The 27051-nt window shown below is 34.1% G+C and overlaps 1 protein-coding gene across 5 annotated transcripts in view; it reads right to left on the minus strand.

Moving 5' to 3' along the window:
- DPH6 (diphthamine biosynthesis 6) overlaps positions 1-27051 on the minus strand; it is a 306643-nt gene that overhangs the window by 256534 nt on the left and 23058 nt on the right. The window contains exon 4 of one of the 5 annotated variants that reach the window (XM_082452412.1): positions 23824-26115. The exons of the other annotated variants lie outside the window; for them this stretch is intronic. Coding sequence (XP_082308538.1) covers positions 25951-26115 — 165 coding nt within the window. The 3' untranslated portion in view covers positions 23824-25950. Of the gene's footprint in view, positions 1-23823; positions 26116-27051 lie in introns of those variants that run through there. 5 annotated transcript variants of the gene reach the window in all.

Genomic DNA, 27051 nt, shown 5'->3' on the forward strand with positions numbered 1-27051 from the left:
CCAGTGGATTATTTTTGTAGAAACTGGCAACCTGATCTAAAATAGCTGAAAAAAAGCATAGCACTCTTAAAAAAGAAAAAAGTTGGAGAAATTACACTACCAGAGAGCAAACTTATTATAAAGCTGCAGTAATTTAAAAAGTGTTCTAATGGCACAAGAAGGAATAAATGAACCAACAGAAGAAAATAGGGAATTCAGAAACAGATCCACATGTATAAGATCACTTAATTTACGTCAAAGATGACAATGTGGTATAATGAGGTCTTTTCAATATATAATACTGGGACAAATGGATATCCATTTGGGACAAAAAAAAAATGAATCTTTACACCTAGTTCACACTATACTCAAATCAATTTCAAGTGCACATCTAAATGTGTAAGTGAACAACAGCTTCTAAAAGACTGTATAGGATAATACTTTTCTGACTTTTGGGTAGGTAAAGATTCCAAAACCAAGGTATAGAGATGCCTTATCTAATAATAAAGGAAAAAATTGATAATTAAAATCTTTAAGCAGAGTAGAAGATATTTTTCTACCACAGAATAAAAAATATTTGCAACTCACCTATCTAACAAAGGACTTAAAATATCAGAAATATAAAGAACTCCTAAGTCAATATGAGAGAAAGAGAGGATAAAACAGAAAAACTGTCAACAGATTTGACAGGGCACTACCAAAAAAGAATATCTAAATGGTGCCTTCCCTGGTGGCACAGTGGTTAAGGATCCACCTGCCAATGCAGGGGACACGGGTTTGAGCCCTGGTCTGGGAAGATCCCACATGCCATGGAGCAACTAAGCCCGTGCACCACAACTACTGAGCCTGGGCTCTAGAGCCCATGACCCACAACTACTGAAGCCCACACGCATAGAGCCCGTGCTCTGCAACAAGAGAAGCCACTGCAATGAGAAGCCCGTACGCCGCAACGAAGAGTGGCCCCCGCTCACCACAACTAGAGAAAGCCTGCGTGCAGCAACGAAGGCCCAATGTAGCCAAAAAGAAAATAAATTAAATAAATTTAAAAAATAATATCGAAATGGCCAAAAGACATATAAAAACTTTTCAATCTCAGCAGAGAAATGCAAATTAAAATCATAATGCATAACATTATATACCACCAGAATGAGTAACGTTTTTTTTTTTTAAAGTGGCAATGCCATGTGCTGACAAGGACGTGGAACAACTGGACCTCTCATATATTACTGGTGGGAGTATAAATTGGAACAACCATTTTGGAAAACTATATGGTAATATCTACTAAAGCTGAACATATGCATACCCTATAACCTAGCAATCTGACTCCTATACACATTTCTAATGGAAATGAGTCTACAAGTACACCAAAAGATATATACAAAATATTCTGTAACAGCCCCAAACTAGAAAGAGCCCAAATGACCATCCAGAGTAGAATGAATAAACAAAATATGGTATATTTATACATTGGGATACTATGCTACAATAAAAGTGCACCAAGTTACTGCTCTGTGCAAACACAGAAGTATCTCATAGACATAAAACGGATCAACAGAAGCCAGATATAAACTCATAAATATTATGATTCCAATTATTTTATGTTTAACAATAGACAAAAATAACCCATGGTGATTGAAGCCAGGATAGTGGCTGCCTCTAGTGAAGGGAGAGTGGTAACCAGGAGTGGATATAAGAGAATTACTAAGGTGCTCTTTTGTATAAAACTTTGGACCCTTCTAAAATATTCTCTGAAGTGAACCCAAACAAATTTGAAGCAAACTTTTTAATTGAGGTAGAATGCACAAATAGAAAAGTGTATCAAACTGGACACCTTGATGAGTACTTACAAAGAAAACCACCTAAGTAAATTCTACCCAAATCTACCGACTTCAGCCTCTTCACATATCACTCTCAACTTTCACTCTCAGCACTGCAGCCACATTAGCTTTCTCTCAGCCTCATACTACGCACCAGGCTGCTCTCCTGCCTGCTAGAGGCCTTTGCTCACAGCCATCGGTGGGATGGAAACACTCTTCCTTCCCAGCACTTAATCAGATACTGTCCAATTGGAGAAATTTTCTCACACTCAAACCTCACTTCAAGAAAGCCTTTCATAATCTTTGACCGGTTTAAATTCTTCCTCAAGGCCTCATGTACTTCTCCTTTGTAATACTTGTCGTAGCTGCAATTTTATGTTTTAGATGGTTTATTTGATTAATATCTGTAGACACTAACAACTAATTATGTAATTAATTAGTAATTAACATAGACATTAATTACTAGACTCTAAGCAGATGCTCACCATTATACTCCTAGCAGTAAGCATAGGGCCTGTCACACAGTAAGTACTCAATGAATATTTGTTAAATAAATGAATGAAATCGAAAAATAAAATATTATGAAATCAAGAAACAGATATTAGTGAGTTCTTCCTTATACAGCAGTTTTTATTTTTGCTGTTGTTCAGGAGTGAATTTACAAATATTTACACATTTTGGAAACCATCAATGACACCAAGATACAAAGTTGTCTAGTAGAGTTGGAATCAACTCTATTCTCTAAAATGTGTTCCTTTTTCACATAGCAAGTTTTCTTGTCCTGGGAAGGGTACTCCTAAATTTTCTGTAACCATATCCATAGTCAGAAGTTGAGAAAGTACAGCTCAATAATATGGTTAACTACTGACAGTGAAACCAAAATCAAAACCAAAAAAGCCTCAAAAAATCTCTTTTTTAATCAATCTCTATATTTCGGGGGTGGGGGTCGGGGGGAGGAAAGAAAAGAAAAAGAATACTAACCCTGCCAATCGGTCAAAATTTTAATCAGCTCTCAATAGAATGGAGAGAAAAAGATAACTCAAAATCATAGTTAAAAGTAACAAAACCAAGACACAAACTGATCTTCAAACTTATTTAGTTAATATTATCCACTGTCATTCCAAAGCCATTACTGCAAGTACGAGGTATTTAAAAAAACAATTACTATTCTACTAACATTACCCAATAGTGTAAAAATCATATAACAGTTTAGAAACACCAAATACCACACGAATGGAAGACCACAGAACAAAAGATTGCCATCTGTTAAAATGGCCTATTATTGTTGACTGTACAGAGCTGTATTCTTTTTTCAATACTAGAAGGAAGCCTATGCAACATGAGTTCATCACTCTGCAAACCATCCTCTTCACTTGCTATAGGTTGAGCAGATACAAGACTCTTAAGCCCAGCACCACGCAAGATCATAGTTTAATAGTTAGTACTTTCTCTCTCTTGAGTTGAGATGTCCCTTAGTTCAGAAGTTAAAAAGCCCCTGCCCCTAATACTATCTCAAATGTCTTTCTAACCACGCTCTTGGATGTTTATAAGTTCACAGACAGGCTTGTCTCAAATAGATCTAGAATGATAAAATGTTTAAAATACAAAGCAACAACAAAAATCCCCTTTCAGTCTCAGGTCCCTCATTTTTAACAGCAAAGTCATGAGCTTAGATGAGTACTAGAGTCTCTCTTCCCCATCCCTCATTCACTCCTTTCTCCCAACTCTCACTTTTAAAAATAAAATCACCTCTTGGGAGAAAATTAGAGAATCCTCTTATTCCTGGTCTACCATAAGACACAGATATTTTGCACAGGTTGTCACGTGGTTATCAAAGCATAACGTTAAAGTTATTTAGAAATTTTCTACTCATTCCCCTCACCCCATCCCACATTTCCCCACTTCCCAGGAAGTACAGTTAAGAAATGGCCACCAGTGGGAAGTACAGGCTTCGCTGTTGATAGGAATGGGCCAGCCTACTGTGGGAGTAAATACAATTTGATCTTTTGATCTTCCCTTTTAGTCTCAATTCATACAGTTGTTTTTACATAGATGTTGTCAAAGTATACGTGTAATTTTCTATCTTGTTAAATCATATGCATTTTTATGTGTTAATATATATAGGCTTTAGCACTGAAATATCCCATTGGGATATTTAATGGGATATCCCACGGGAATAATTTATTTAACCATTCCCACAATGTTGTAGCTCTCAGAGTAGCAAGTTCCAGTAGTTTCTTCTTCCCTGAGAAAGCCACTCTATACTTTTCTATTTTCCTAAATTTGTCTCTTGCCAGTTCTAGAACACTAAATATAGAATGACCTTGTTCATCCTTCTCATACTCCTTTCCAATTCCCTTTGCTCTTGACAAAATTCCTCTTGAGATACTACAACCAGAACCAAATGAAACAGTCTAAGTGCAGGACTTATAGAACTTACACCAAGGCAGAATCCTCTCTCCCCTCCTCCCTTCCTTCTTCTCTTTCTTTCTCTCCCCATCTCTCCTTCCCTCCCTCCCTTCCCTTCCTTTCCCCCCACAAGTTATTTTTCTGATGATTATGAGACTTAACTTACCTTTTGGTTACAAATGCATTTTAGGCTGATATGTGTACCTCCTCTGTTCCAACCTACCAAATTTTACTAATGACACAGAATACAAGAATATCTCCGGCCCCGAACCTACACCCATGGAAATCTGGGAAAAGGTTTACATGTGAAATAGTAATTTTTCCACTGTGTGTTTTAGGAGGAAAGGGAAGATAAAGAGGGAAGAGTTAAGAGAGATGGTCTGCTGGCTACTGCTATAGGGATAGAGGCCCCGGGGTCCTAATGTGAATAGCATGTTTGTCATAGCCAAAATCATTTTATCAATAACTGAACTTGTTTAAGTATTAAAGAGAATAACTAGTCACAGCAGCAAAGGGAAATCACAGGTTCGTGGGTCTAGCAGATGCTTGCTCCATTACTTTCTGGCCACTGTGTATTTGACAGGTGTGCCTGGTGGGCGTAGGTGCAGAGGTGTCATGATGGTGAGCTTCCCATTTAACTCAGAAAGTACCTTGCCAACAGCTGCAGCAGTGTCAATAGAAAGAAGCAGGAATAAGGTTCCTGCAATAACATACCCATAGCAACCAGCTTGCTAAAGCAACCATTCAGTCTTGTGAATGTCAACAAGGTCACAGACTGTAATGCGGCTTGTTTTCCACTGTGCAAAGAGGTTAAGAAGTTGATGAGATAAGAGGTGAAGTTAATAATTTTAAGGAAGTTGTCATATTTTTCTAGGTTCACCCCTATCATGAATATGAGGACATTTTGGTCCTATCCTTTAAGTAAGTCCTCTATTTTCCAGGATAATGAATGTATCAGTGTATGCCACAACATAATCAGTATCATAACCACTCCATATAATGCTGATGGTTAGGAAGACAGTGATGGGCTCTCCCTTGATTAGAAGCTTCCTATTCTCAGTCCTGAATCTTATACCTTCTATGAGTCAAATCATACTGTTACAGTCAATGAATAGATCACTGATGGCTATACTCTCCACCTTGCAAATGTTTTCAGCATACTAACAAGAAGCTCAATATGATCCAAGTCAATTTAATTAGATATTCACTACCTTTTCTCAGAACTGCATCTGCTGGCAATGTGATCTAGTGATCAAGGAGAATGAGAGTGCTAGGGCTATTTTCATTAACAAGCATATATTGATTTGGGGGTCCTTGTCGTGATTTAAATAATAACTCAACCTATCATTCTACAAGCAGTGTTGGTTATTTTACTACATACTTGTTCACATGAAGGCTAAACTTCCACTGCTTTGTTCATTGGCATTTACTTATTCATTTAACAAATAACTGGGGTACCCAAATATGAACAAGGCACCATGCCTACTCAAATCTGGTATTGCCCAGGATTTTGTTTCTACCAGGAATAAACTGCAAGCCAGCAGATTTGAACATGTACTCTCTTTTCATGATAATTTTTAATGTTAAATAAAATGGGGCTTAGTTCGATTTATGCATTATATGAATTTCTCCATTCAAACGACTGTCCGTGTATTTCTTCCCTTTTTTCCCTCTCATTGCCCGTCCTCTTTCCAAAAGATATTTCCCCTAATTTCATAATGACAATCAATGACAATAATAATAAAAACCTAAGATATGGAAAAACATTAGAAGCTTTCTTTCATGGTTATATCACTTTCTGTTGAAAACCATGGCCTCTTAGCTTGTTTTTTCACTTTTCAGCAAAGTGACTCTCATGAATGCCAGAGCAGCCTTCCTGTTAGCATGAGTATTTAGCTTAGTCAAAAACTCAGTTAGTCCTCTAAACTGCTAACATGGGTCAATTTCTAACAAGTGTAATTCTTCCTAGAAATATTCATCATGATTCACATAAAAGATAAAAAACATAGAAAAGTTAGTTGCACATTACAGCTTTTCTTCAACTTCCTAGTGAAAAACAAAGGCTTGGTCTCTGTTATATACAGAGAAAACATTTTAGGAACCATTGAGTTTATTTGTGTACTGGAGAGTCAGTCTAGTTGTTTGTTTCTTTGTTTTCTTAATAAATAGAATAAATATGTTCCTGAAAAGTTAACCCTAAAATAAAACTCTGATCATACTTTTGTTCCTTCATTAAGAAACTCGCAAAACTCAAGTTTTTACATTTATCTTCTAGAGAAAAAGTAGGAAGTCATTCTGATTTTAATTTTGTTCATATTCTTTTAAGGGTGGCTATATTTTAAAATAGTTCTCAGAGATTTCCTAATCAAAGTAAAAGGGACTACACAATGGGTCAAAGACATTCTTAAGCCAGACCTTAACCCATCCAATTTAAGTTTAGCATGGAACATTCTCAAGGTCAGTTCAATCCTTACACCTAAGCAGCAAATATTCTTGACTTCAATCTCTCATTTGATAAATAACCTAGAATTATGATGCTTTAATTTTCCTAACTGGAAAACAATAAAAACAATGGCTTTAAAATGCTCATTCAGAGGAAAAACTTACTCCTTCAAAGTCTTTTTATGCAAATCGACAATTTTAAATGCTACTCTGCAGTTTTCTATATTTATAATTAAGATACAGGTAATTATACTGGCACCAAGACATCATATGAATCTGTATACTTTATATGAAGCATTCCATGAGTGGAAAATTACTGAATTTGGGAGACAGCTATATGGGGATTCATAATGCTATTCTCTCTACTTTTATACATGCTTAAAATTTTCCTCATTCTAAAGTTAAAAAAGAAAAAGAAAAATTAAGCATTAAATAGCCACCAGAGTGATAGGAAACAAAATACCACCAGAATCTCTACATTACTATTTGCAACCACTGTTCTCCTATTGACAAATAATTGCCCATTCAGTTTGTTTGTTTTCTATTGGTGAATCCAAACTATAAGCTGCCCATTTCTCAGCAGTTAAAGAACAGTAAGTAGTTGACATTGGGATATTTATTCATCCTTTGTAGTATAAATTAATGTAAACGAAGTGACAATATTTTAAAGATTATTCTCAATTATTAAAAATGAGACTACTGTTTTATAAATTAAATATAGGATAAACATTTAAAGAGGAATATTTGAAAAATAAAAAAGCTACTTGGAATAACTCTTGAAGCAACTTATACATAATATAGAAAAATTGCAACACTAGACTGTTATGCAGACATTTATTTAACTTATTTGTGGATATCTCATTTTGTTTTTAATTCACTTAAGAAGGCAGTTTAGGCACCTATTTCTATTTAGGATCATTATTAATACCAGAAAGGGAGGACTATATTTGTTTGAATCTATGAACTGTTTTCTGGTATGTGATTCTTTCATCACTGACATAGTTAAGTGACCATCATAAAGTGACTGTATCATCTGTTGTTTGTTGCCCAGAAAATATAATCTTTCAGCAGCTGTATTCATTTAAATTCATACTAATGCTGTATTCTCCCCTCTGAAGTATGGAAGATTATTCTCATAGAAATTTTACTTAGCAATTGCTATCTGCTATGGTTTCTGGAATGCTTTATTTATATATTCTATAATAAATTATATTTACTACTTACCTTTGATATAAGTACATAAGTAATCTGCTTCCTTAAAAGTGATCTTACCTACCAAACATCCCTAATTCTTTTCAATTTAAGTGAAAGTTAAATTTTAAAAACTATCTCCTTTTCAAATTTCTGATTTCTAACCACACATGGGCTCTGGGCAGTTTGGCAATCAGTCCCCTTTTCTTTTCTCCAAAGGGATCATTCCAAATGTTTAAAATTCTCCTCAAATCCCTTAATTACTTCCATCATCTCCACCCACTTGAGGTAAATGGTCTTGCCTCCAAGACCACAGAGAAAAATAGCAAAGGACACATAGTCCTTTATCATTCCATTTCTCCTTTCTAAACATATCTATATTCTTCTGTCCAGAGCTGACCCACGAACCTGTGCTCTTCACACCATCACCTCCGTATCTTCCTGGATCTCATTCAGTCACTTGACTTCAATAACTTCCTCTCTACTGACTACTTTTTCTTAACCTATAAACACATCCCAATCTCTCTCATCTTATAAAATGCGTTCCTTCTACTGATTAGCCATTTTTTCCTCCTTATCAAAACACTTCATGGAAAAAAACCCCCCGACTCTCAATTCTAAATAATAGCATAACATTAATAATAATAATTAATACAACATTAACTTATTCAGTCCTCATCACAACTCTATAAGTAGGCAGTATTTATTTCCATTGTATGGAAAAGTAAACTGAGGCACAAAGAGGCAAAGTGACTTGCCCAAAGTCACATAGCTAGTAAGTGGTAACTGAGAAACCAGGTACCAGAGCCCAGTTCTTTCCCACTATGCAACACTTCATCCCCTGGGTAAGGATACTTACTCACATGACTTTGATTATTAATTATACACTAATAATCACTACCATCAATCTATCCAGTCTTGATTTTTCCCTATTTGGTTTCATTACTTCCTATTTTGAGATACCTTGATCTCAATATATTCGAAAGACCTAGCCTCCATCTCTTTTCTCCCTTATGCTTCCTCTACACTGCTACAAAATCAAATCTATCCATTATGCTTTTTAACTTACAAACCTTCAATGACTCTCCATCACCTACAAAATAGGGTCTCCAAACTCTTCAGCAAGGCACACGAGACTCTTCATAACCTGCTCCAAAATTACCTTCTCACTTCTACTCCTGCAATTACTCACACATATCCTCTAATCACCAAACTCTGAGAAGTATGTACCATGCTTTGTCACATCTTCTGCTGCACATAGAATGTTCTCTCAGTTTGGGAAGTCATTTTTCATTCTCTCTTGATGAATCACTACTCATCTGTATTTTCCAAACCGCCCATCCTGCACCTTCCCCAGGTAAAGCTAATCTCTCTCTCCTACTTCTACATCCCCAAAATATTTGTTTAAAAAAAACCCAACTCTATCATCACAATATTGTTCTATCATTAGTAATATAGACTATGAGCTCTTAGAGAACTGGGACATTCTCTTACTGATATTTGTATCCAGTACCCAGAACACAGCAGTCACTCAGAACACATTTGATAAATGAATAGATGTAGCTCTTCTTTACAATTCAAAATCAATGTGCTCTGCACATGGGAAGATAAATGAATACATCCTAAGAGACATCATAATCTTAATTAATAATTACTTGCCTATGAAACGGCTAAAAACCTGGCAATATGCAGAGAATATTTTTGTTTAAATAGTAATACAAGTATAGACTCTTCCTTGAAGTTCCAGTGAACAAAGAACTCTACCATCTACACAAGCAATCTTTAAGTAAATAGTAAAATACATAAAGGCAATAGGAAGTCAGAAATGTTAGGCCTGTCTCCAAGCCACAAAACTTGATCATGAATAGCCATCAGATTATAAATATTACAAGATATCCACATGAACCAAACAAACACTGAAGTTTTAGTCTCAATAGTTTTTCCCGCTACTCGAATTCCTACATGTATAAAATATTTTGGCAATGGTATGACACACCATGGCATTTACTAAAAGGTTTACTAAATTACATTTATAAATCACAAAGGCATCAGCTTACATGCCCAACTGCATATAAGTGTGAGGTAGATTGAAGCTGTCTCACTCAGCCTTAAGTAGGGGAAACTCATAGTACAGTTTTTGCTTGTAAGAGTAGAGGTAAACTGCCTTAAGTAGATCTTTAAAGAAAAATTCAAACAGAAAGCAATGTGGTTTCCACCATGTTTTAAACGGTGGTTTCCTCTGCAGGCGGTTCCTCTTAATTCTATTGAGAAAAAGAAAAAAAAAAAAGCAAAGGTTACAAAATAGGGTGATGAGAGAAATGCAAAGTAGCACAAACAGAGCAATGATGAAATACTCAGAGCAGTTTAGTTACTTAAGCTACAATGAAGTCAATTAAATGTGTCTTATTTCTTTAAAAACTATTGAGTATCTCACTGAGAGTTTTTTCCTAATTTATATTAAATTCTCATGTCAACATTCTTGGATTGCATTTAATAATATGAGTGGTCTTGAGTGATTCTGATCCTGAAGTTACTGCCTTGTTTATACACTAAGGTTCACACATGGGCTGGTCTAAAGTTCAGAGTTCAAAATAATTCAACTTTTAATACATATAATGAAAAATTACACCTAAGTCACTCACCAGAACACAAAAGCAACATTAATATTGCTGTTGTAGACTAAACAAAAGCAGGAGTCGGCAGTCTTTAAAACTTTTACTGTTTTTCTAGCCTCCAACAGGAAGAGCATTTTGGAAATATAGGGCTCATTAAAGAAGCCCTTTAAACTACTGTTGGAACTTAGGATTTTTGCCTTATAGGTGGAACTCTAAGCAGAGATTTAATGATCATTCTTATTTATACTCGTCAGTATTTTAAAATTTGATACTCTGCAAAGAACAGCCGATGTTTGACATCGCAAGTTCATTACTAAAACCATAGTATGTCAAGCCCAAGACACAAAAAGAGAAATAAAACTAATTTGTTAAGGAAAAACCTTATCATGTACAGTTTACTTTCCTTCCTGCATCACCAAGTCTGTATTTTTATCTTACCTGCAGTTTATGGCCTAAAAATTAAATGAATTAAAATTAATTAAGTAAAAATAATCTAATGCAAATATTAAATCACCAAAATACTAGAACAAAAACAATCTCTAGGAATGCTTAAACAAAAATTCTGGAGCTTAAAAAAGAGCTATTTGCAAGCCTTCCTGCATTAACAAAAGGGCAGGTAATAATGATGGCTTGTATGACAATATTGTCTTTGTTAGTTTAGCCCCAACAGAACTAAAGATTTCCTGATTACGACTTGGTAATCTAAGTCAACTGAAAAGATTTCTGGGGAAGGGAAACAAAGAGGAGTCTGAATGCTAGCATTTAAGTGGAATATATTACCTAAGTTTACTCTTCAGTGTGGGACACTGTAAATAAGAGGGGCTCCTACTTTGACAGCCCATGCTAGGTCACGACCTAAACTCACTGTACTGGTGTAAAAGAGAAAGTTCTGCTGGAGTCTCAGATTTGCATGCTTCTCTGCTTCACCTTCAGGATCTTGTAATCACATAGGGCCTTACAATGAAGTGTTCACTCTGTACTGTATCTCATTGTCAAGATTTTTAAACAGTGGCTTTTTTATTGTAATGAGCCAATTATGAGCCAGTCACTCAAGCAGTCATTAACAATAGATTTTTCTAATTGCATTTTTAATGAATTTTATTTTGGATAAAAGCCCTTAAAAGTACCTATGGCAAAGGGTAATCATACATTGAATTAACAGAAAAATCTGTTTAATAATGACTTGTCTTTTATTTACTACAACAAAATAAATTCCAGTGAGAACGCTAAAAAATTGACAGTGTCAGGGAAAAAAGGTTGCAGGGTGGGAGAGGGAGTCGTATTCTACACTGCTAAAAAATAAAAATGAAAACATGCCTTATTCTTTCCTAACTTTAAGGTACAAATGAAACATTATCTTATCAACATAGACCTTGCTCTATATTTAGAAAATAATTACTTATTAATATTTTACCCATAAGCTATTAATAATGCTTAATATAATTATAAAACAAGCTAAATTGACAAGGGAAAAAAAGGCTCATTTCAAATTTAATGTACTCATTTCTATAGATGAATATACAGATAAGATGTTAAAAGTTATTTTTAAAACTGTGTTGTTTAAACAAAACACTACAGTGTAAAAATCTTCATTCACCTCAAAATACTTTCTATGCATGTATGAATGGAAATGTCCTTGCTGAAGATAAAAAATGGTCTTAATGAAAATGTGAATGTATATAGTTTGTGATCAGTCAGATATATAAATGTATTTTTTTTAGGTTGACTCTATTGAAACTTCATAAGTCTTAATCATAATTAAGAGCTCACTACTCACTGTGATTTAATAAATCATTAATTAGGAAGTTTTAAAGATGCACAGTGACACTAGAAAAATCCTCTCTTTGGAGGCTATACACGTCATCCTCTGCATGGATTATAAAAATTTTAATCCATTTAAATCAGTCATTGGTGCAAAGAGACAAAAATTATAAATATATATATATACATATATATATACACATATATATTTATATATGTATAAGTAAAACTATTCCCAGAAAAACTGTCACTATACACTCTGATTTTGTTAAGAAAATAAAAACTTTTTTGAATGTTCAAGGTTTTAAAAACCTTGTATTTTCTGCCTCAAGAATGGGCTGACTGAAAGCATGAGGCTCTGCAGCCTCTGGTTAATTAATCTGCGGCTGAATGACAGCGTGCCTAGGGGCATGGCACTGGCATCCCACACAGGGTCCCAACATGCTTTAAGCCTTGGATAGCTACATTCTGCACGCCAAGACTTTACCCAACAAATAGCAGAGAGGCCTTCAGAGCCTTTCTTCTTCTGTCTGAGACATTCCATTTAATTAATGTAATCCCTCTTTATCTTAAAGGTTTAATAAATTTAGGTGAGGCAAAACCAACATATCTATGGCACTGAATGCTGTAACTAGTTGCTCTAACACTTTTCTTATGTACCCCAAAGGCTTCTTCACAAGGCGTAAAGAAAATGAAAGCAAAAAAATGTTCTAACAGGTTTAGAAATTTTCAAACATGCTTCTTGATCTATTAAAAATATGTATATTTGTGCAACGTTTAAGAATTCAATTAAATGAATCTGGCGATTTCCATTTCACTAGACTTAAAGATGTTATGTTATAAAAATATAAATCATACACCCACCCCAAAACACTTTGAAAATCACTAATACCTAATCTTGAGCAAGGTAAGGCTATTTTTTAGCAACAGGATACAAAGGACATTCTTCTAATCCCTTTCACTGCCAGAACAAAACATCTTTCAAATCAAGATAAAATCGCTACATCATGAATGTTAATATCATTCTGAAAAAAATAATACCTTATGACTAGAAAAGACCATCTCTTTAGGGAGAAATGTTGTGTTAAAGTGGATTATTCTTTTAGTAGTGTAATAGAATCGCTTCTACCTACTCCCAGATGGAAAATCAAAATCTACATTTAAATGGAAATATTTTAAAACAGATAGGACAAAAGGCTAAAACCATAAGGAATATCTCCATCCTTACATTTTAAAAATCCAAAATGCTTCATAAGAACTTTTCTGTATGGTATGGCTTTAAGATTTTGTTTGTATGTTTGTTTCATTTTTATGAAGAGCTTGCAGTGCAACATAATTTCACAGTTTTGTGATTAACACATACTATTTGTGGCTATTATATCAAATTCACAAATTGGATGAAGAAGTAGGGTTGCAAAATTTTTACTATTACAAGAAACATATTTACTGTTTAGGCTTGTGCAGACTTAAGAATGAGTCCTGTATTTTCTTCCTATTTTTAACTATGCTATTTTATATGGAATTCTTAGAAGGCAATAGCAGTTTGCTGAAATCAAATAAAATCTGAGTTTCTTCAGCATTGACTCAAATCACCACCATGGTTAGAGTAAAAAGAAAGCAAAATGCTAGGCAATATTATAACAACTGCTCTTTGCAACCTGAAAGATTATTTTCAGTTCTTCAACAGTTGGGGCAATTTTCTTAAATCCTGAAGGAGCCTGACAGCACTGCACATTTCTTAATGCTTGCATTTACTTTTACATTATAAAACAATAAAACAGCAGGATAATGTTCATGCAGTTTAGAGACTTGTAACATTACCACAAATAATTCTACTGTATTATGGCAAAACATAGGCTTTTAAAATGTAGGCTGACTAAAGAAAGGGCAATCTATATTCACTGAAAGTACGCAGGCAAGTAAGGTTGAAAATATAACTTAAGTGTTGTACCTAGTTCTAAAATAATGTTTGAAAAGGGTTGAAAAAGCAAAATCCATGCTGGATGAAATCTTTTTGTGATATATTAAAATACAATTAATTTCAAGTGCAGTGTTTACTGGCAAGGGAAAGGCTTCCCACCTTTCTTCCTTGGAGTTTATAATAGAGTACATGGCTTCTGCCACCTCAGAAACCAACCGCATTACGTAATTTGATCATTTTCCTCAACAATGTTGTAAACGAAGATACTCAACAATTACCAGCTTCAAAGATGCAGGTGTTTTGATGGTAGTCACATTTGACTACTGGACTGCAAATAATGGGCCAATCTGAAAAACTTGGCCATATCATCTCCTTTCTAAAATCAGCCCATCAGTTCGGAAACATCTTTATTGCTAGAAGCTGCTGGCTTTTGTACAGGAAGCTGTGTGGATCTCTTTATTTAAAAGACATCTTACTCAAAAGTGTAATGGGAAAGAAACTCTTGCATATGTACTGGGTGGTTTTCTCACTTTCAACAGGTAATTCATTTCAATCCAGTTGTCCGTGATTCTCCTAATGATAACCACAGGGATGAAAAAGAATAAAAGCATTTCCCTACAGTAACCTAATTCTCATTTACACTAGAGCCTCCATGCCTGCTCCCAATTTCCCACCCCTAACCTTCACTCCCAAACCTCCCAGCAGAAAATATTTCAAATATCAGTGGGAGATGATATACCGTAAAATCTAATCATCAAAAATAAACCTTGATACATATCTTCATTAGTCTACACTAAGTAGCAAACTAAACTAGGGACGCTGTATATGAAACATCACAGAAGATCCAAGACTCACGGATATTTTAAATCACCTGCTTTACAACTGTCTAAATTAGAGAACAACTGTAGAAACACGGCAAATTATGATTTAAAAGAAAGTACCTCCCTATCCTTGTAGATATTAGACTTTTATAGCTAATGTGTGAAGAAACTGACTTTTAAATTCAAATATTCCTGTTCTAAATGAATGGTACTCTCAGCAGAGAACCCGTCTAAAACCTCACATTTCTAAGTGTGGCCTCAGACCAGTAGCAATGGCATCACCTGGGCACTTGCTAGAAAAATCTCAGGCTCTACCCAGGCCAACTGAATCAGAATGTGAATTTTTAAGAAGACTCCCAGATGATTCATCTGCACTGAGGAGCTCTGGTCTAAGTTTTTCTAGTTCCACCATTTATTCTTCATTGAGAGACATAAAACAGTGAAGAACAGAACAGCTTGTACTCATAAAAACACATAATATTACAAGTGACCACAATTTAAATAATGAAAGAGAAAACAGGGAGAAAATGTTAGCAAAACTTAAGTAATTAAATTAGATCTAGATCCTGCAATCTTTGTTTTTAATACTTGCAAATTCACTTATATGTGTGTATGTGCATGCACAGACATGTGTGAGAGGTGAAAGAGGAAGACAGAAAGGAAAGGTAGAATAAGAATGAGAGAAAAAATAAAAGGGAGAGAATGGAACCGTAAGAGTGTACAGAGGATGTATATGTAGATGTATTTAGGGCCGAAAAGTAGAAGAAACTAAGTGAGAACCCAGCAGCTTGGAAAAGAGCAGCAATGCCCCTTCTCAACCACATTCCCACACACTCCCTCTTACATGCCCAAGACAGTGTGATGGGAATACTTTTCATCTCAGCAACAAGAAACTACCAAGAAATAAGCATTAAAAGCAAAATATGTCACAGAAACCAGTATTCCCTAATTGTATTAAACAATACAAGTAAACATGGAAAGATTACTTCTGAGAAAGTAAAGAGATCAACAGCACAAGGTAATTATAACACTAAAAAGGTGATTTAATACTCTTTTTCCAAAGTCTAAATAATCATTTAGAAATAGTTACCGTAAAATAAACATTATTTGTTTTATTCTTACAAATGAACGTACTATTCTTACTGTTATTATTACTATACTAAGAGACTAAATTCAAAATAGTAGCACTATAGTTTTGATTGTTCTTAATGACATCATAAAATAGCTAACATTAATAACACCAGCCCAAGAAAAAAGAGAAACATTTTCTATTGGACATAAAGTAACGGCTTAAACCTGCAGTAATAATTTGCAGAGTGTGAAGTTTACCTAAAATGTTACATTTGACTTTTAAATATATATATATATATATATACACCTAAAATGATTAATCTACCATGATTAATCCAATATTTTATCATTTATTTAATGAGAGAAAATTAGAAATCATTTCTAAATACTGCCAAACTTAATGATACCAATAGAAAATATACCAGTTGATATCCAGGAGAACATAATGGTTAATCAGAAAACAGAACTTGTTGGAAAAAAATGAATTATAATTAATGTAATATTGTATCTGTTTAAAAAATAATATATATGTGTGTATATATATATATCTGTATATATATCTGTATCTGTATTCATCCACATGGCACATTAATAGTATACAGTGTAGTAAAATTCAGCTCACTTTGCAGCTGACCATCTATGGAATGTAGCTCCATTAAATCACTGGAGACTGACTTCTCACAATAATAGGGGGAAAAAATCACCCTATATCTTGCATTTCATGACTGAGCTTCCCTAATACATATCTCTTTGGTTTTGCTCCAAGAAAAAAATGCAGTCAAAGATGGGCAGAATGCTACTCCCAGCTTGTATTCACCAAATGCCAGGAACTGTAAAAATAGGATTCCAAGTTGAGGTTTCAGATACTTATTAAACAAAGACTTAAAATTTCCAAATATAAATAATATTTGCATAAACAAGTTTATTATTTATGGAAGTCAACTAGGCAATATATATCAATGGCTTCAGAAATAATCATATACTTTGATCCATTAATTCCTTAGGATAGATTTGTCTGAAAATCTATCTTAAGGAATTAATTTTTTTTTAATGTAGACAATAATTGATATACCCACATCAAAGTGCTATTATTTATAGTAAAAATTAGATTCAACCTAATTTACAAAATTAGGGAATCATTAAGGAAATTATTATACAGCCACATGATGGAATATTAAGTAGCCATTAAATTATATTCATAAAGACGTTTTAGTGACATGAAAAACGCTCCTGCTATTTTAAGCTAAGAAAAAAAAAGCAGTGTATAAAGTTATACACACAAAGTGTGTGTGTATATCTATGTATGTGTGTTAAATATATGGGTGTGGAAAATATGTCAAAATGTTAACTCTGAATGACTGAATTTTGAGCAAGATCTTTTCTTATACTTTTATATATTTTCTTTAAGAATCAATTGTTTTAAGTATCAAAGAAAATTAAGTAATAATTTAGATAAAAGACAAGGTATGAAGAACAAGGGTGAGGATACTGCAAGGTTACACTGAAGTTATTCCACTGAATAAAGAAATTGTGTGTGTGTCTGCAAGAGGAGTACCAAGAACCTAGTGTCAGAAAAAAAGAAGCTCTTTCTTCTGACTACCTGAGAGGTAAAAGACAGATGAAACAGTTAAGAAAAAAAACAATAAAAAATAGAAAAAAAGAATGTAGAAAAGTCAGATCTATTAGAATCTAATAATTGGACAAAGAAAGCAAAGGGGATATCATCAATGCCAATGTGATTTTTTACTCTACAAAAGTACCAAATAGTTTCAGTAAATAAGAAAATAAATTATAATAATGCTTAGTTTTAGAATGTTTATTCCAAGTCTTGGACTGAATACAAGGAAACAAACTAGTTACTATTAAATAATAACAAAACAAATTTCTAGAACCTCATTTTGTTTTCTATGAAGTTGACAGATACAAAGACTGCTGTTTTCATTTCTTTCACAAAACACAGTTAAAACACAACTTTAAACTGTCCAGGTGATAAAAATTATATACCGAAATGTGTACAATCTACAAGCTATGTCTTTTATAAAACAATATTTTAGCTACTATGTTAATTAGTAACAGTAAGTTGTAACTTACTGTGTTTTCCCTTAAACTTTTCTTGACTGTAAGTGCTTCATAATCATTTTCATTTCAGATTGCTTGATTGATCTGGATTCCAAATCAATAAAAACATGGAGTAAAGAGTAGTCACACTAAATCCATTATATAAAACAGGCAATTCAGTGAATGCACTGATTTTATACACAGTAGGGAATCAGTAATTATCAAATAACCATAAAGTATACAGAAAGCATCAACATAAGTTTGGTATCTTATAACTGTGAAATCTTCACAAACTAGATTAGTTTTACCTATTATACATCACTGTTTTGTCTAAAATATACACAAGTGACAGTCTGAGAAGAAACTATATATGCTCAATAGCATGAAGGAAAAATCAAGCTACTCAAAAGCTGAAGACAAAATTTCTACATGAGCATAAATGTTCAAGAACTCCATCTGAAAACAAGGCCCCTTGATAATAACCTAAAATTAATGTTTAAATTACCTAGTCTTTGATAGAAACTAGCCTATAACAACTCTAAAGAATATTTGAAATTAATGTGATGATACTTCCATAAATAAAGGGGAGAGGTGGTTTCTGGCTTTCCAAAGCAACTAATTTAAAACAGTAAGAAGTGTCTAATTAATGACCTCAGGATACACTGAATTGGAAGTCTGACCTAATTTAGTACAAAATCACACTTCACTTTGGCAAAACTAGTACTGTGGTGGAAGCACTGAAAAACTGTTAACATGTAATTATCCACTCTCCATTGTGGAGGACCAGGACAAGGAAGAACCTTAGAGACTCTAAGACTAAATTGGTTAAAAATAAACTACTAAGTTATTTGAAGGTATTAATCAAAATTATAAGCTAAATCAAGATTCGTAAGTATAATCCACAAACAGGCTCAGATGGAGCAATACTGAGGCTTAAAGACCACAGGACTCTTAGGAGAAACTCAGTGACAATGGCCAGACAAGGAAGGATGAATGCAAACTCATGGAACAAAGGTACACTACAAGAAACATGGAATATTTTTAAAAGAGCAAAGATTTCATCACAAATAATAATTCTGATGAATACATAGCAGTAACTTTTCCCCTTAAAACTCAAAGTGCTAAGTCCTTGAGACAGGCACTGTGCCTTAAATCATCCACATCTCTAGCAGCTAGACAAAAAAAACCCTAGAAAAATAACAAGAGAAAAAATAAACGTATGTTAATGTTCTACAACTCACAGAGCATGTGTAAACATTATGAATAATGGTTATATAGTATGTGACTTCCTATCTTTGCACCTCTTGCATTTATCACCTTACTGAAGCTCAAAGAAAAAAGCATACAGAATAAAATCATCTGAAGAATTCCTCCTCACATTGTTTTCTCATATATACTTTTCAAATTCTACTAATGTGACCATTTTCTGTCTACAAAGCTTTTCCAGTTAATAAGATTTTAGTAGGTGGGCACCTGCAAGACCCTTTAGAAAAACTGAACCCTGGAAGATATTCAATTAATTCCAGCAATATCAAGCTAAAGCAAAGTCAAAAACACACATAGTGAAATGCATAAGCTTTGACATTATATTCACCAATGTCAAAGAAACTGATATCTGAAGCACAAAGAGGAAAGACAATTAAAGACAAAATAAGGAGTAGCAGAATTTCTACCACACTATGCCTGAAGACACAGAAGAGCATGGTTAACTGCTCTAAGAACCAGATCAACAGATAAACCAGGACAGATAACAATGATCTTAAGTTAGTTAACTACGAGCAATGCTCTATTGCTCTAATGCAAAAGAAACATAATACTTAGTGACTAAAAATAATAATAATAATAATGATAATAATGTAATAGTTAACATTTATTGAGGCTTCCTTTATGATCTATTTTACTGTCCCATTAATGCTCATGACAATCCTATGATGTAGGTACTTATCATTAGCCCCACTTTACAAATGTGAAAGCCCCACTTTACAAATGTGAAAGCTAGAGAAATTAACTAAACCAAGGTCATACAGCTAGCATGTGGTATGGTAGAGCCTGGAACACAGACAAGTCTGACTCCAGAGTCCCCACTCAGCCCTTGGAAACAAAGAAAGAAATCCCCAACATTTCTTGTTACATACAACCTTGGTTTTCTGAAATATATGTAATTATGAAGATATCATTGGTCATCATTAAAGTAAAAGGTGAAAATATACAGTGTAACAAGGGCTATCAACCTCTTTTTGGTCTCCAAACACTGACAACATATTATTCCTCATCACAACCCAGTGATGGAGCTGAGGAGGAAATACCACCCAGCTAATCCTGATATACCCAGCTTGAGAATTCCACAGTATACATACACACATCTTTTTTTGTAAGCAATATTACTTATGGCTCCACCCAAATCTTGCTTGTGGCTCCAAAAGATTTTTAAATAAAATGTATATTCAAAGATTTTTGCCACATTTCTCTCATGCAAGACTCACATTAAAAAAATTTCATCACATATTTCAATATCAACTTATAATAAAGAAAACTGAATTAGTAAAAAAATAATAAAATGCTATTTTTTTCTCAGGTTTCATTCTTCTTCATTCAGCAGTGGTAATGATCTCGTCTCACATTCTACCACCTTGAAGAAATTTAAAGAAGGATTTTTTTTTTAGAGGACTGCTATAAAATTATCACTGACATTTTAATTAAAAAAAGACATGTATGTAGAATAAACAGGACATTTCCTCTAACAGTCTGCAGTGGCTGCTCCACTGCTTCTTTGTACAGTCTGGGTAAATCATGCAGGCTCTAACTAGACAGAGCAGCTGTATTTCACTGTCTTCAGTAATGTAATCTACATTTATCACTATTTTAATTAAGCGGATTCCTAATTTGGTACTTCCATTGCAAAGAAAAAATACCTTATTCGTTTTTTTTGGTAGACAGCATCTTGTCAGTCTTGGAAACCAGAATTTAATTTTAAACGTGTTTCCTACTGCAACTGGCCATTATTTTAAAAAGAACTACCATATTTGTTTATTAAGAGCTTGTTCATTTTCAATCTAAAGGCTTAAACATTGGTTGCTTCTTCAAAATGATTTAAAAAGATGCTTTTGCAGTTCTCAATGTTAACCCAAGTGATATACTAAAAACAATATGTGCTTTATTGTAATATTAAATTCAAGGTTATTCAAAATCAATATGAAGCACAAGTAAGAACCTTACAAGAAAAACAATGCTTTACAGAATGTTGAGAAAATTCAATTCAGTACTTCCTAGAGAAAGATTATGTTTATCATCAGGTTATGTGAAATGCCTGAATATTTAGCTAAATCCATCACTGTGGAATAAAGCAGCTTTTACGTTTTGAAGACAAGTTCTGAATTTTTAAAAATTCATTTCCCATTATTATTTGTAGTTAGAACAATTTGACTTTAAAGAATAAGTATATGAATTACTCTGAAGGTGTGCTTGTTTTAAATGGTTCACAGAGAAACAATTACTGTAATATTACGTCACTGCATTAAACTGTGAATTTTAATACATATGATATCTCAAATCTTATATATCAATAAAAAAGGCCTGATGTTAAAAAAATTTTGTATTCAGCACACATTAATTGAGCATCTTTTATGTGCCAGGTAAAGAATTAAGTACTTTGTATTCAAACCAAAGTAGAACAAAGCCTTTGCACAATAGAGGGTGTGTGTGTGTGTGTGTGTGTGTGTGTGTGTGTGTACACACATATACATTTACAGTACAGTACCAAGTGATTTTTAAACTTTGTTCCTTCGAAGGGGAGGGTCTGTATTGACCCAAGTCCACTTCGACCAGGAAAAGCTCCACCTTCATCTATTTTTACACGTCTTTTTTGCAGCCAGGTGAAGAAAGCAAAAGCCGCTTACCTAGAAAGTAGAATAAGGGCTCTAGACTACCTCTAAGAACACAGGTAAATGAAAAGTATCCTAACTGTTCCCAGATATACTGAGGGAAAAAAATAAAAGACTCCCTTTTTTTTTGAGTTTCATTTATTATCAGTTTCACATGTTGCCAAATATTGTTTTGTGGGTAAATGTCTACTAAAGTAAAGTTAATAAACATGGCCTATTTAAGAAGTTTGGGGATGAGGTCTGCAGGGAATTGAAAGTTAATGCACCATCTCACTTTGTCAGTCCACGTTACCAAGGAATGCCATGCCAGCTTTCAGATTCACATAAATCATCAGAAGTTATGAGATCAGAATTTTTAAAGAAATCTATAGTGCATTAAATGTGTTCTAGATTTATATTAAAACTTCCCCATGTAAAACAATACCACTTACCTTCACACTGTGATTTTTGGACTGAAGTTACCATTTGAGCATCTATAATGACTTGGCCAATTAATATACATTATCTCTCATCCCTTACAAAACCTCAAAAGATAAGCTATTTTCACTCCCATTTGACAGATGAGAAAGCAGGCTCAGACGTTAAGAAATGTGTTCAATATTACACAGTGAATACAAGGAGAAGCTAGGATTTGGGCCCATGGTTTTTTTTTATTAAAATACTCTCAGAAGCAAAATAAACTTAGCACATGAAATTTTTCTCTTCTAATCACAGCTAAATATGATGCCTTCTATTACTATCATTTAACAGCTGTACATAAAGCTGTTTTACAATGAAAAATTTAGCTATCGACATATATGATCAAATAGGCTACCAAAAAAGAGAAAGGAAAATCTAAAATTTAAATCAATGCTAATTAATGACAAATACTTTAGTCATTGTGTAACTCCCTTAGTTTGAATTTAAATAATGTCATGTATAAAGCCTGGGTTACCCAATTCAGGAACAAGTAAAAGTTAAGTTCTAGGCAGCCCACTCAGGCTCTAATTAAATAGAAGAAATGAGTACAAAGGAACTAAATTATTTTTTGAAATACTCCTATTGGAACTCAACTTCAAAAAGATATTTCATGAAGAGACAGTAAAGCTTGTAAGATTCCTTCTATCTCAAATTACTCTGATGAATGTCTGATAAAACTTGAGATTTACCACTGGATAACACCAAGAGGTAGCCAATAATTCTAAATGAAAACTCAGAATGGTCTTTTGTTCCCTTTGTTTAAAGTAAAGCCGCTAGTGAAAAACAAGAATGTCTGCTTAGGAAAAAGGAGTCTCTTGTCTGAGCAAAACTTAAATTTAAATATCTTGCTTCTTACCTGAATATTCCAAATCATCTACATTTATCTACTGTTCACTAAAAGACTATAGAGGGCACTGTTGCATTAGCTTTGAAGCTTTACAATAGAAGCTGAGAAAAACGTCTAGAATGTGTAATTTCTTTAAAGAGTCAAATGCACGGTAATCTACTAAGCCTAATAAAGGGAAAAAACCAAAATGTATGTTTTTCTAAAATAGGCTGAACTTCAATGGGGCAAAAAACTTAACAAAAACAACTGTCAAATTGAGAACACCGCATTGCACACATTTTGCATTTCCCTTTGTAGTGCTTTCATGAGAAAGGTAACTAATCATAGCACCTCCTTATCCAATGGAAACAGCACCCCATTGCAAAATCCTCTTCACAATCAATAGGAAAACGAATGTGGCACCTCATGCAATCCTTCCATAATTCTATCAACAGAAAGAATGCAGTCTGTTTGCATACTTTTGTCTAAAAGGCCAATTCCATTTGTCCCCTCTTTGGGAAAAATGACAGCTACAGATCAATCACTCTCACATGAAAGTAAACACTCTGCAAAAAAACAAAACAAAAAAAGGATCAAAATTGAAATCCTCACCTTTTTTAAACAAAATTCTATTACATGTAAAAACTCAAACTCAAAGCAAAACAGAAAAAACAAGTTTTCCTTCAGAGATATGAATTTTGTGCTATTGTGCAACAGTTCTGGGATATAAAAGAAATAAGTTATATACAACAATATTTACTAATCATATAATTACATACGGATAGCATTCAAGCTTTCCATGTATTTTCTGTCCTCTCACATCATTCCTGTTACAACTCTTTGCAACTAAATTCTATTAAGTACAGTGCCAAAGATCTTTTTTAATATATATGTTTGCAATGTATTACAATGAGGCTAGTATATAAAATATAAAGCTACTTATTACCCTACCACTTAATTTTGTTCCACTTGTTTATTCACCAAAAATTAAAATTTTTGACACAAATAATATAAATGGGAAAGGAAAATTAAATTATTTATTTTGGTAATTTAAAAATAATGTCCTGAATTGCTGAAACACTATACAGCTATAAGAATTAAAACATCATGACCAGACTACTAGAGATAATACGTAAAATGAGAAATGCATTAATATATATCAAATCATAACACCACATTAGAAGTTAGATGAATCAACATTAATAAAGGTACCATCATAAAACTAAGGCCTTGGGAATTCCCTGGCGGTACAGTGGTTAGGACTCTGCGCTTTCTACTGCCGAAGCCGAGGGCCTGGGTTCAATCCCTGGTTAGGGAACTAAGATCCCAAAGGCTGCACAGAGCAGCTCAAAAAAATAATAATAAAATAAAATAAAACTAAGGCTTCTAGTAAAGACTCCCAAATTTCCTAGAAAAACAGTATACAACTCATTTTGTCACTCTCAAACTTCCAGAGAGATTAGCACGTTCTCTGAAATCAAAGTGCAGAACTGTGAAAGTGTTAAAAATTCTTCAATAATATGTCAACCTACTCATAAATCAAAAAGAGGGGAAGGGGCTTCAGATGGTATGTAGATTTCATTTTATTACCAAAGCCCCAGTTTAACAAGTTATTTTCAGCCAATAAAAGTCAAAAGTAAAGCATTGTTGAAGTGGCCAGCACTGACTCTAAGGCTTTAACTTATTAACTTAACCAAAATGCTACTTGAGTATTGCTCCCTTAAATTATTAATTTATGAGTTTTGCTTAGTCTCCTCCTGAGGCAAGGCAGTCTGTAGGTATATTGAGTGCATGTAAATAAACAGAAAGCTTTTATAATAGTCTAATAATACACTAAACATAATAAAACAACCTCTTTTAATGAACATTGAATGAGCAATCCTATGAACCAAGTTTATATAAATGGGCCATGTAATTTAAAGAAACTGTAAGATCCTCTAGGAAGTAAATGCACAAAACCAGAAAAATTAAACATAAGCCTATTGCTTTTCACTGATCTGATAAAATGCATACAACAGAATCAAAGTGCTGCTGTGACTATGAAGAGTATGTCACACGCAATTTCAAAGAAATCTAAGAGAAATGTCGTGAACTATGAGAAAATTTATTTGCAATATTGTTCTTCATCTACCATAAGGATGATTGAAGAAAGAAAGAAAGGAAGAAAGAAAGAAAGAAAGAAAGAAAGAAAGAAAGAAAGAAAGAAAAACAGGTAATGTCTTTAATATTCAGGATATTTAAGTAGATATTTTAGTTTCCCATTATAAAAAGAAATGTAGCATACTAAAATCAATTTTGGTTAACTCTAATTTATGCAAAGCTTGACTGTGAGCAATAGCTGCTAAAAGGATGCAGCATTGTTGATTCATATACAAGCATTTTACTTAACTACACTGGATAATAGCAGTGCTCCTAAAGGAGTATAAAAAGCAAAGTGATTAGCCATCATTACTGTTAATTAGTGCTCACGTTACATTCCTTGGGATGAATCTCCTTTAAGTTGAATACATGGAAAGTTTATTTTTGAAGGACTGCCAAACCTTGCCTAGGTAAGTAGTGGAATAAGCCGTCAACTACCAGTAAGCAAAATAAAAAACAGGGACAGATCAGCATCCAATTAGTATGTCTAAGTTTTTAAACAGGAAAAGGGTTGAGGAGAATGAGTAAAACTGGAAACTCATACTTCACATTCTGCAATCTCACTGATAAAAGGAGGAAATGGTGTGTTTATCAAACTTGCTGTGAGCGCACAGTTCATTCAGAGTCCTGTAAACAATCGCCTGGCTGCCCACTTCCAAATGCATGTGAAAATCTTTGAGATTCAGAGCGTCATATTCAGCAAGCAAGGTCACTCTAGTGATGCCCTGGAAATGGGAAATTAGGAAAACGTGGCAATCAGAGGTTTAGGGCTGACCAGAAAAAGCCCTGAGGCTGGCTCACCATCTTTCACCACCAGTCAGGCTGTCTCTGCCTATTCAGTATTAACACAACAGGGCTGCAAGTGAATTAAAAGAACCCCACACACCTAACTGGGACATTGGCTTTCTTGTTTAGAAAATGATAGGCATTTGTCACAGAAGGAAAAAAAAAACAGAAAAACAAACAAAAAAACCCCTCAAACACAGCTTTCAAGAACCAGCTCTAAAAAGAAAAGAAAAACAGGCTCCTGATGAACCTTCAGTAAAGGACCTGGGGAATGGCGACATCCTGTTGATTACCAGGTTTCCTTGACTCCTATACCATTCTGTGCATTTTAAGATGGAAGCCAAATCTTCAACAAAGAAGCTTCAAAAGCAATGCATGTTCATTAGAGGAAAGAATCAAAAATTCCAATGTGCAAAAATTACACCAATGCTCTTAATACTTTCCATATACAGACTTAAAAATTTATCCTTCAGGGCTTCCCTGGTGGCACAGTGGTTGAGAATCTGCCTGCCAATGCAGGGGACATGGGTTCGAGCCCTGGTCTGGGAGGATCCCACATGCCGCGGAGCAACTAGGCCCGTGAGCCACAATTGCTGAGCCTGCGCGTCTGGAGCCTGTGCTCCGCAACGGGAGAGGCCGCAATAATAAGAGGCCCGCGCACGGTGATGAAGAGTGGCCCCCACTTGCCACAACTAGAGAAGGCCCTTGCGCAGAAATGAAGACCCAACACAGCCATAAATAAATAAATAAATAAATAAAGTACTTAAAAAAAAAAAATTTATCCTTCAGATATTTTTCTATGCATATATTTGTACAAATACTTATACAAAAATGTAATTATACCATACAGAGTATTTGGTACTACATTTCCTCCT

This window comes from Balaenoptera physalus (genome assembly GCF_965194825.1).
Source record: "Balaenoptera physalus genome assembly, chromosome: 2".
Classification (NCBI taxonomy): Eukaryota; Metazoa; Chordata; class Mammalia; order Artiodactyla; family Balaenopteridae; genus Balaenoptera; species Balaenoptera physalus.